General features: G+C 49.1%; 1 protein-coding gene across 7 annotated transcripts in view; it reads right to left on the bottom strand.

Annotated features, from left to right (window-relative positions):
• GRK5 (G protein-coupled receptor kinase 5) overlaps nucleotides 1–12,529 on the bottom strand; it is a 253,439-nt gene that overhangs the window by 74,027 nt on the left and 166,883 nt on the right. For 5 of the 7 annotated variants that reach the window (XM_077947626.1, XM_077947627.1, XM_015148304.3 and 2 more), the window contains one exon: nucleotides 4,602–4,714. In XM_077947626.1, coding sequence (XP_077803752.1) covers nucleotides 4,602–4,714 — 113 coding nt within the window. Of the gene's footprint in view, nucleotides 1–3,577; nucleotides 4,486–4,601; nucleotides 4,715–12,529 lie in introns of those variants that run through there. The other 2 variants (XM_077947633.1, XM_077947631.1) reach the window with 1 other exon arrangement.

Raw genomic sequence — 12,529 nt, 5'->3', positions numbered from 1 at the left:
ACCATGCTGGCTTGAGCCACCAGCTGTTCTCACTTGGACTGCTGCAATAGCCTCCTAGCAGATCTCCCTGCTCCCACCTCTGCCCCTCAAAGCCTGCTCCCAACATGGAAGCCAGAGGGATCATTTAAAAACCTAAGGCACAGATGGGCATGGTGGTGCACACCTGTATTTGCAGCTACTTGGGAGGCCAAGGCAGGAGGATCACTTGAGCCCAGGAGGTTGAGGCTGCAATGAGCTACGAACCCACTCCTGCACTCCAGCCTGGATGACAGAGTGAGACCCTGTCTCATTAAAACAAAACAAAACAAAACAAAACCTCAAGTCAGACCACGCCACTGCTCTGCTAAAAACCCTCCAGTGGCTCCCTCATTTCTCTCAAAGTCAAAGTTCTCTGATGGCACAAAGTCCTACATGATCAACTTCTCTACTACCCCCTCTGCCCTTCCTCCCTCCCCTCCAACTGCAGACACTCGTGTCTGCAGGCCTTTGTGCTGGCTGTTCCCTGCCTGTAATGCCCTTTCACCACATATTCACTTGACTAACTCCTCCAGCTCCTCCTGGTCCTCAATCAAACGTTGCCTTTTCAAAGACTCCTATGCTGACCGTCCTACTTCATGATACAACCAGCCTCCCCATATCCACACTCCCAACCTCCTTTAACCTGCTCTAGTTCTTCTTTTTCCATCCCAGTTCTCGCCTTCAAACATTCCATGTCATTGGCTTATTATGCTCATGGCCTCAGATGCAGCATGATGCCGAGGAAGGAGCCTGGACCGGGAGCCAGGAGACCTGAGTTCTGGGCCTACCTCTGCCCCTCACATGCTCTGTGACTTTAGGCAAGTCACCAACCTCCACTGGGCCCAATCTGAGTATCACTCAACTGCTAGGTGTGGCATTGCGGGCTGAGGATTCACAGACCATGGGCCACGTCTGTGCCACCAAGAGGCTTGGCTAGTGGAGGAACAGGCACACAAAGCCCTCAATGGCTACATTCACTGAGCCTCAGTGCTATTCCAGACATGGTTCTGAGCAGTAAGCACTCATGTAGTCTCTACCTAACACCTCTCCCATCATCAGATACAGCTATATCCCCACTTACAGATGAAGACACGAAGTACACGAGGGGTTCAACACCTGCCCATGCATGGTCTCACCAAGGGATGGTGGCAGAGCCACGATGTCCTGGCATCCTATCTCTGGAGCCTGCACTCTCCATCAATGCACCTCTGCCAGCATGGGGCAGCAATGTGGCTCAGGTGCATGTGAGAAGCAAGCACCCACAGCAGAGGGGCACAGGAGAAGAGACAGGAAGAGGGAGATTGGGAGGACTTCTGTGAACAGAGGATAGAAGGACGAGCAGGCATTTGCCAGGCAAAGGGGAGGATTTCAGGCAGGGAGGCCTGAGAGAGCTACGGCCAAGAGGCTTGAACTCTCCTGGTAAGTCACAAATGCTAGAAGTGGGTAGTGAGGCCAGAACACAGGGCTGAAGAAAGACTCTGGGAAGGCCAAGGGTGAAAAGGTGGGCAGGAGCTGATGCTGGAAGATCTGGTAAGTCAGTTTCAGAACCTGGACTTTATCCTAGATGTCATTACTTTCCAACCCTGGATCCACACTAAACCCCTGGGAGATGTGAAAAATGCCAATAGGTGTTAGAATCGATGGCTAGCCTAGTGGTAATAAGCCTTGTGCCAAACTATGGCCTGCAACTACTGTGTCCCAGTAAAAGGAATCACAGCTCCTCCAAAAAACAATAGATCTAGTATAAGATGAGCCCAGAACCTTGCGTCATATCAGACAGCAAGGAGACTACTGATAACTGCTGGAGTCCAGCCAGGGACTCAAAGCCAACCTGGAGATGCCCCCACTAGCCAGGGATGAGACCATGAGCATCAGTCAGGATAATGACTACGGTGCAGCAGTACACATGCAACATGTCTACAACCATGAGTTAAAAACTCTAATTAGTTACTGCTACTAGAGGATGGTAGTGAACCAGTTTGGTATTTTAGAAACATTAATGCAAGAAAAGAATCAACCATTTCCTCTATGAACTTTACCACTAGGTCACCACATGGTCATCAAAAGGAAGTGCCTCTGTTGGCAAATGAAGACGGCATGGCAGAATTAGAATGTTGCCATGTTGCAAGTCCTTTTTAACTAACAGATTCACATACAGACTAGCAATAGCTGCTACCATTTCAAAAAGAAAGACAACCAGATGGTATATGCCCCCTGATGGAAGAACATGAAACCACTGAGGAAGTCGAATCCCACTCCACACACAAAAAGGGAAACTGAATTTGGTCAAGTTTCTACATCCAACTAGCAATGCATAAGAAATATAGAGGATCCTGGCCAGGTGCGGTGGCTCACGCCTGTGGTCCCAGCATTTTGGGAGGCTGAGGCAGGTGCATTACAAGGTCAGGAGATCGAGATCATCCTGGCTAACATGGTGAAACCCTGTCTCTACTAAAAATACAAAAAAATTAGCTGGGCACAGTGGCAGGAGCCTGTAGTCCCAGCTACGCGGGAGGCTGAGGCAGAAGAATGGCGTGAACCTGGGAGGCGGAGCTTGCAGTGAGCTGAGACCGCGCCACTGCACTCCGGCCTGGGTGACAGAGCGAGACTCCGTCTCAAAAAAAAAAAAAAAAAAAAAAAAAAAAATAGAAATATAGAGGAGCCTGTTAAATGACACTTGGGGATAAGAATACAAAATTCAGACTGTGGGAAGCTCTTCTGTAGGAACAACAAATGTATTACAAAGGGGGATAGATGGTTTAGGGGGAGCCTAGAGTAAAGAAAACATCAACCGATCACAATGTGTGGACCTTATCCAGACCAATTCAAACAAATACACATAAAATGTATGAGAATGCTGGAAATCTGAATACTAACATTTGATGATAGTAAATAATTTTTAAAGCTATGATAATACTATTTTTTAAAGAGCTCTTATTCAGAGATACATATTGAAAAGTTCACAGATGAGATAATATATGAAATTTGCTACAAAATGTTACAGAGTGGAGGATGGAGGAATGGATGAAAGAAGATTGGCCATGAGTTCATAATTGTTGAGGTGGGGTGAAGGGTGCCTGGGGGTTCATTACACTATTCTGTAGACTTTACTTTTTATAGCTTGAAATTTTCCATAATAAAAAGTTATAAAAATACTAGGCCCCACCTCCAGAGATTCACATTAATTGGTCTGGGCTTCAGCTCAGGCTCTGGTGTGTTTTTAAGGCTCCCCAGGTGTTTCTAATGCCCAGCCAAGATTGAAAACTACTGTAATCACTCATACAAGAGGCGCCAAGAATCTGCCCGAAGCCCAAGGCAGAGCCTCCCCTAAGCCCAAGGCAGAGCCTGCGGAGGGGAGGGAGCTGGCCTGGGCAGGGTCAAGGAGCCAAGCACATGAGCCTTGATCAGGTTGGGGAAGGATGAGGAGGGGAAGGCATTAAAGAGTGCAAAGATTTCAGTCTCGGGTGACTGTAGGGTGCTGGTCACTGGAACAGGTAATGTCTCAGGGCTGGTAGCTTTGGGGTCCTGGGAGAAAGTGCTGAGTGCATTTGGGACTTACTGACTTTAAGGCGGCCTTTGTGACTTCAGTGGAGATGTCCAGTGGGCAATTTGGTTTGTGAGTCTAGAGATGCACATTGAGATCCTGAAGCAGATACAGAGACTTGAAATCTTAAAGGGTTGTCCCCCAAACTGAGATAGAGGTCGGGATGGCAGCAGCCAATGGTGGCATGAGGGCTTTTAGGAAACAGCAGCCTCTTAGCCCCTGCACCTGGGGGAGAGGGGAGGGGCCTGGATGACTTCACACCCTTCATGACCGCTCCCCATTCCTTCTTCTCCCCTCTTGTCCTCCTTCCTCGGATAAAAACCCAAGGGCAGTTGGCTGAACCAAGGTGCCCAGGCTTCCTGGGCAGGTGCGGAGGAACTCCTGACTATTCCCACAACCTGTCTTAAAAACCCATGCAATCAATCAACATTTGTTAAACAAATGCATAACAAGCACATCCGAAGGAAGCCTCCATGGTGTCAGGCATGTCATCCATGCCAGAGCCCAGTGGAGCCATTGGCAGTCAGACCGGCTTGACAGCCATGCGCTTCATTTGACATTTATTGAGTGCCCATAGATGCTGGGCACTGCATGAGGCAGGTGTGAACAGGATGCCAGCCTAGGGTCCTGCCCTCAGGGAGCTTGCATTCTAATGGGGAAGCTGACAATAAACAATTGTACAAACTCACAAAAGCTGTGGAATTCTATAAAATGGGTTCTCAGCTGGAGGAAGGGGCCACCAGATCCAAGAGCTAGGCCTAACTTCCCCAGGCCCTGCCTCCCATAATAACCCAGACTTCCAGAATCAAAGAGCTGATAGGGCTCCACTTTATAGCAACAGCAACTAAGGTCCAGAAGGGAAGGGGCCCACCCAAGGTCACCCATGAGTTTAGATCCTGAGACAATTTTGCATTCCTAATCAAAGTCTGTAGTGGGAGTTTTGTAAGCACTCTTCTAAACCATGAGGTCTATCTTTTCCTTTGAGCCAAAACAATCACTGATCACAGAGGACCACACGACCACAGGAGCAGGAACTTACCACGGAGTCCAGGAACTGAATGTAACACTCCAGCCCAGGCCTGGTTTCACAAAACTGCCGGAAAAGCAGCCTCCCGATTGGCTGCTTGTCACATAAACTGCAGTAATCTCTGTCTGGAGACAAGAAAAGAAGAATGTGATGAGACCCAGGAGAAGGCCAGGCAGGGCCTTCCTGTCATTCCCTCACCTGGGCTCAGAGCCCCAGATGGATGGAGTAAGGTGACTGGCAAACTCTCAGAACCCCTTCTTCATTTCATGGTCTCTGAAGACTCAGAGAGATGTCAGTGTAGAAGAAGGCACCAGTGACGACCCAGCCTCCACTCCCCACTCCACGCCCCCGGTCCAATGCTCTGATTTCTGTATGGACATGCCAGCAGTTCTGGGGACTGTGATTCCATCTCCTTGGTGGCCATTAAGCACATCACATTCTCTGAGTACAGTGACTGCAGGCCTGTAATGTAAGCCAGTTGAATCAGAGTGGACCGCAGACTGCTTGGAAACACTGGAGCAGAGGCGCTCTCTTCCTCTGGAGGTCATGGTGAGTGGGTGTGAGGCCAGGTGCTGCAACAGTGTTCTTGACACTGCAAGAGAAGCCGCTATGAGGATGAGGCTGACACATCAAGGAGGTGAGAGCTGGGAAATTACAGGAAGTAGTGTTGGTGCCCTGGTGATGTCATGAATCTCTGGATCAAACCATGCCTGTAGCTCAAACCACATCTGAAAAGCTGATTTATGAGACAACACATTCTCCTTGTTTAGGGCAGTTTGAACATTTTTAGAAATTACTTGTAATTCAAAGCATCCTAATGGATACATTTTTAAAAAATCATTTTTGCCCAACTGGAGAAAAGCCCAGTCTTAGGACGCTTCAAATTATGAAAACCCTGCCTTTTCCAGTTAGGCACTAAAGGCACGGAGACAGGAAGTCACCCGCACTTACCCACTCAATAGCCAAGAGGATTCGAAAGAGCAAATACTGCAAGACTCCCACCAAGAGGCCCAGAGACCACGGTGCTAGCCAACAATTTGCTGTGTTACTTCAAACCATTCACTTGCCCTCTCTGGGCCTCTGTGTTCTCTGAAAACCAGAAGGGCATGCTGTAGTTGGGATGGGGGCCCCTTCCCTTTTGGTTCTTCCTGCAGTGATGCTAAAGCCTCTCCGAGAAGTTCTCTCTGGCCCGGAAGATACTCGAAGGAACCACTGAAACATGCCGCCTCGGGCTCTCTGGAGCACCGAACACTAGGCCATCGATTTTGCAGCTGCACAGGACACAGTCGGATGAGTTCATGGGAAACTGGGAAGAGGGCGATAGAGCCTGGGAAGGAGAGCAACTTGGGGGAAAGGGATGACTACAGTCTACTTGGTGTAAAGGAGGTAAGATACCAGCCCCCTAGAAAGGATTTCTCTTGAGATATGCCAGGCAACAAGGGGATATGAACACAACCACTGCGCTAGCACACTTGGATTCTTAGTCTCAAAATGCTTATCCATAGGATGTAAAGCTAAGGCTTGCCCGCAGGGAGGATCTCGTGGTAGCTGTGAGTGTGAGTGTGAGTGTGGGCTCCAGAGCGAAACCATCTTGGTTTAAATCCCAGCCCATTGCTCACTGCCTGTGTAACCTGGGGCAAGAGGCTTGACACTGCCCCTCACTTGTCTAGTTTGTAAACTGGGGACGGTGAGCGGACCTAACTCCTAGGACCGTCCTGAGGAATGAATAAGACAATACATAGAAAGCACTCAAACCAGATGCTGGCACATTAATAAACCCCATTTCTCATCGTTATGGATGTGATCATTGGTCTGTTCCATCTCCCTTTCCTTTAGGGAACCTCCTTTCTCCCAGTCTGTACCAATTCAACCCATGCCTCTGAATCTAAAAAGGGAGCTGAGACCTCCCACGCTACGGAGACAGGCACGTGACTCAGTCATAGCCAATCAAAAGGCCTCTGTCTCCTGACCACAGTGCTAAGGTCACGGATAGACACGTGACTTAGTCATAGCCAATCAGAGGCCTCTCTCTCTGGCCATGATGACAGGTTCAAGGGTGGCCATGACTCAGTTCTAGCCAATCAGGTCAGGGCCTGTGATCCGTGGGGGCCCTGGAGTCCTCCCAGGGCTTTTGCCAGAACTTCCAGGAAAGATACTGTCTGTTCCCTGGGATGCCAGGAGGGCTTTTCGGGATGACTGCTCAGCCGAGGGCTGCTGAGACTGCCTTCCCCCACGCAGCGAGAGTCCACGGAGGACGCAGCCGGCATACAAGCGGAGCTGAGCGGAGAGAGGAGCCCTGAAGGCAGCCCCTCCCTCCCAGGCATTTATTCACTGAACGGGGACACGGGGACACGGCGACATGGCGACACGGCCTCAGCACTCCACTGTCTGCCTCCTGGAATGGAAAGAGCCGCGGCCAGGCCCACTTCTTTCATGGGTAACCTGCCTGAGGGCAGGGTTTTTTTTGGAGGAGTTCGCCAGATCTAAGTAGCGTATGTAGAAGAAGGCACTCTAAAACGTTTCATTCTCTCCCGAGTGAGTATTTGGATCAGCGTGGATGAGCAACCTGCCAAGTCCCCTCTTGGCCCACTCCCAAATGGTTTTGTGGCTCCAACTAGCCCTGGACTGCAGCCTAAACTCTGCCCTTCAGCCGTGGGTGCAGTCTACACTGCTCCCAGCACAGATGGTTCACAAATAGCCACTTCAACAAGCATTTAGCCTCAGTGTATGCCAGGTTCTGACGGGGAGGGGTACCTAGGGATGTGGTCCCAGCCCGCAGGGAGGTTGGACTCAGACTGGAGAGGTCAGCAGGAGTGTGTGTGGGTGAATAGACAAGATCTCAAGTGACAGTAATAAAATGTCAAGCTAGATGAGTGTGATCATCAGCCACAGTAGGGAACCTGGTCTCAGCGCCTGTGACAGGTCTGCAGCCTGCACCTGTTAGCACAATGCCCTGCAGATACAGCCTGCATTCCCGTTGCCTCCCACTCAACACAATCCCCCAAGGGGAGGAAAACAAACCTTTGCATCTTTTCCCAATCAGCCGAGTTTTTCCCAGCACAAACACAGAACCAAAGTAAAGTACCTTGTGTCAAATTCCATTTTTATTCAATTATGGGAGAGAGCACCATGCTGCTTATGTGATTTAAGCAAGGTACCCCTCTACCCCCACCTTTTCCAAAAGCAGTTTTGAGATTTCGTGTGCCATATTGTGATCCCTTAAGGGTTCATCTGACAGATTTTTTTTCTCTCCATATGGCATTTGCTGTCAGTATGGAAACAAGGCTGTTATAAACTCACAGCACAGTAAACACTATGCGATTCCGACACAAGCTGTCAGCACCTCAGTTCCCAGCCTCTCCCAGCTGTAGAGAGGATCCCAGGCAAAAAAAAACACTACTCGTTGGAAGCCTAGAGAGAAATAAAAGGACCAGTAATGATCTTTTTAGATTTTTTTCTTCACCTCAAATAAAGATCAATGGGCCCATTTTCTGAGCAAGCACACACACAAAAACAAAATCATCCCCAGTGCAACATTTACAGTTCCTATAGAAATGGATAAGGAGGCCACAGAAGAAAGAATACGAATTCGGGAATGATCAAGGAGACAGGAGGAGGCACAAATCAAAGTTCTTGATGTATCAAGAGTAAACCCGAGGTATAGGTTGCTTCTACAAAGTCAATGACATTGAAATTGGAAGCATGAAAAGCTCTACAATACATGCTTGGAGTGGACCCTTTCTGATCTGTTTCAACAGAAGCTGGCAATGTTGCTGAAATCCAGCTTGGAAGGGGGCCGGCCCACAACCTTTCTCCCAAGTGTGGTCTGTTGGGGTTGGTGAGGAGAAACACCTAGGACAAGGGCAGAAGACTTTTCTCTCTGTCTCCAAATCTCTTTAGGGGTGGGAGAACACTGGGATGCTGTACACACAGGCACACACACTGTCCACACACACGCACGCACACACATGCACACACATGCGCACTTGCTCTTCTAGAATATGGAACTCCGGCTTTCCATGTGCCTCATTGATCTTTTCCTCCAAGCCAGAAAGAGGCTGCTTTATGTAAGACATCTGGGAGTAGCGGCCAGGCACGGTGGTTTATGCCTATAATCCCATCACTTTGAGAGGCCGAGGCGGGCGGATCACCTGAGGTCAGGAGTTCGAGATCAGCCTGGCCAACATAGCGAAACCCCGTCTCTACTAAAAATACAAAATAATTAGCCGGGCGTGGTGGCAGGCACCTGTAATCCCAACTACTTGGGAGGCTGAGGCAGAAGAATGGCTTGAACTTGGGAGGTGGAGGTTGCAGTGAGCCAAGATCATGCCATCGCACTCCAGCCTGGGCGACAAGAGTGAAACTCTGTCTCAAAAAAAAAAAAAAAAAAGACATTAGGGAGTAGGGTATGGGGAGCTCCTTGGCCCCTAAGTACCCACAAATCATCCAGCCATTCTAACTTTGTTATTTTGGGTCCTTCATTCACTCAATAAATTCTCTTCCAAGGTCTCTTGCTTTTTGATACTGGAAGTTTCCTTTGATGTTAAGGATTTCCTCTTGAATTCAACACATGGGGATATGTGGGTGGATCAGTGGGAAGAGACATTTATACCCACTGACAGGTTACTGATCCAGCGACAGGTTTGGAATTAACAGCTGGCCAAGAATGGAGGACATAATCTCTGTGATGTGACATTTGGAAGAGGAAGGTGACTGGGAAAGGGGAAGGGTCTAGAAAGCCCATCATAAATCCCAGGGCACTGAGCTGTGCCCTTAACTAAGGAGCAGAGTGCCCTGGGAGGAGTTAGGCCGGCTTATGCACACAGGAGGGTGTTGGGAGATATACTGGGAAGGAAAGCTGGACTCTCAGGTCTAGGAGTTTGGAATGGATTCAGTGTCTCACTGGTAAATCAGTAATTTAGAGCAAAAATGATTCATGTACAATCCACAGAAAAGGGGAAAAGAATGGGGTGGTGGCAAGTCTGAGACATTTGCAGAGGAAGTCATTGGTTTGGGAGCTATCGTGGCCTGCGGGCTCAGGCCTCGGCTTTTGGGCAGGGAGGGTACCAGCTCCTGCAGCTGGGAGCCTGCTTTGGCGAGCAGCTGGACTGAATTGGCTTCAAGAAAACGACATGTGTTGTTTGTTTCTTCAAGGGATTGACATTCCCCATCTCCCCAGCATGCCCACAGCTGGCCTGGGAAGGCGGGATCGCCACACCTTCCTGCAACACACTGAATTCCAGCCTTGCACTCAGACAGAACCATGTCTACCCAGCAGGCAGTCCCTTTAGCAAGGTACCAGACACTTGCTTCGTCCTTGTCCTTAGCAGTTTGCTCACTGGCCAGCGTGAGAGGGAGGCACATTCATGGATAACACTGGAAAGAGAAGCCACATAACAATGTCTACGTAACAGAACTGCTTAAGTCAGTTGGGAAGTGTCCTGGAAGGTGTCATGGCAGAGGGGGCAAGACATCCTCTCATGATGCTGGGTCAGTTTCAGGGATGGTGCCCACGGAGAGCACACTAGAATACGGGAATGGGCAGGCAACGCAGGCAGGGGGAGAAGCTGAGTCCAGGTGAAGAAGAGGGAAAAAGGTCAAAGCCAGAGAGAATGGGGCTTGAGGTTGGGAGGAGGGGCAAGGAGAAGCTACAGTGGGGAGGCGAAACCTCCAGGTGAGATGCCAGGAGGACCTGGAGGGTGTGCTGAAGTGTGGGAGAAGGTGAATTAGGACAAGAATTCTGGGCTAGGTCTGAGACCGCCATAGGATGTCACTGAGTGGACCTTCAACACTGGCTTAAAGAAAACAGACAAAGTGGTAGGTCACTTAGGGATGGGAGGCGAGGCGTGAAGCGGCGATAACCAGCAAGTAGTGTTAAGTGAGTGGCCCCCAAGTGTATTAGGCCATTCTTGCATTGTTATAAATACCTGGGCCTGGTTGATTTATTAGAAAAGAGGTTTAATTGGCTCATGGTTCTACAGGCTGTACAGGAAGCATAGCACTGGCATCTGCTTCAGGAGAGGCCTCAGGAAGCTTACAATCATGGTGGAAGGTGAAGCAGGAGCAGGCATGTCACATGGCCAGAGGAGAGCTGCGGGGGAGGTGCCACACTGCAACAACCAGATCTCACAAGAACTCACCATCGCCAACAATGAGGGATCCGCCCTCATGACCCAAACACCTCCCACCAGGCTCCACCTCCAACATTAAGGGTTACATCTTAACATGAGACTTAGGCAGGGACAAATATCCAAACTGTGCCAGCAAGTACACTTCATTGGTAATGAATGTAACTGGCTGAAAATCCACATGCTAAGACACATGCACATACAATAAGCAGCCCATGTCTTCGGGGCCTGGGCACAGCCAACTCACTTCCAACTCTGCCCTTCCCAGGACAGGGCTGACACCTGCCAAGCTGTCAGCCAATAGAGGGTACGTCAACCCAACAGAGGGCACAGCAAGACAAGGGGCCCCTGTCCTCACCACCTTCACCTGGTGAGGTTTGGGTGCTTGGGAGAGACCTTGCTTGCCTCTTAGCCTATTCTCATTATAAGCCACTAAAGATACCACACCCCAGGCCTGTTGCCAAGGACACCATAGTGGATGAGCGCTGGGCAGGGGTTGGTCTCAGCTCTGCCATCAATTCTCTGTGTAACCTTGGACAAGTCACTTCCCCTTTCTTGGTCTCAGTTTCCTCATCCATAAAATAAGAGGATTCAAATAATAACCTCTAAGCCCCTTCTCAACCTGGAAACCTTCCTGGGGTGCCAGCTTCACATGCAGATGATTACAGGGACTTGGACCAGATTCCAAGGTCAACCTTGGAGGTCAGTTTTAACCAGGATTCCAAAACCTGTTTCCATCCAACCCCAATAAGGATTCCTGATCTGGCATCTCACCCCCTGGTTCTAAGACAAGGGTAGGCAAACTTTTCTGTAAAGGGCTAGTAGGAGATATTTACTACTAGCCATATGGTAGTAGTTTGAGGGCCATATGGTCTCTTCACAACGATTCAGCTCTGCTGTTGTAGCAAAAGCCTCCACAGATAATACGCAGGCACATCGTCTTACAGGACTTCACTCTGTTGTCTTTTGCAGATCTTGCATTTTTTATATGAAGTGAAGGTTTGTGGCAACCCCGCATCAAGCAAGTCTGTCCGCACCGTTTTCATTTCCCAACAGCACGTGCTCGCTTCCTGTCTCTGTGTCACATTTCAGTAACTCTCAAAATATTTCATAACTGTGAACTCATCCCACCTGGGAGCCTACTGAAAATGCAGATTCTCATTCTCCCCACCCCACTTCAGACCTACTGTATTAGTCTGTTCTCACGCTGCTAATAAAGACATACCTGACTGGATAATTTATAAAGGAAAGAGGTTTCCTTGACTCACAGTTCCACGTGACTGCGGAGGCCTCACAATCAAGACAGAAGAGCAAGGGATGTCTTACATGGCGGCAGGCAAGACAGAGCATTTGCAGGGGAACTCCCCTTTATAAAACCATCAGATCTCATGAGACTTATTCACTATCATGAGAATAGCATGGGAAACATCCACCCCCACGATTCAATTACCTCCCACCAGGTCCCTCCCATACATGTGGGAATTATGGGAGCTACAATTCAACATGAGATTTAGGCGGGGACACAGTCAAACCATATCACCTACTGACTGAATCAGAATTTCACAGGTGGGGCCCAGAAATCTGTGTTTTAACATACTCTCCAGTTTAAAGCAGTGCTTTTCCAACTATCTATGGGGAAAAAAAAAAGTTTTTTAAATTTCCAATCCATCATGGACTGATACTTCTGTAAAACTCATATCGTCCACAACTTTCCATGTCAGTCTGACAATAGCCAACTCCTTTATAACCTGTTCCACAAGATGAGTCCGCTGATCACACACCTGGATGCTACGGCCACATTGAATTGCTGTA

The sequence above is a fragment of the Macaca mulatta genome, chromosome 9 (assembly GCF_049350105.2).
Source record: "Macaca mulatta isolate MMU2019108-1 chromosome 9, T2T-MMU8v2.0, whole genome shotgun sequence".
In the NCBI taxonomy this organism is placed as follows: Eukaryota; Metazoa; Chordata; class Mammalia; order Primates; family Cercopithecidae; genus Macaca; species Macaca mulatta.
The sequence above is the reverse complement of the archived record's forward strand: the minus strand, read 5'-3'. Positions and strand labels throughout refer to the sequence as shown.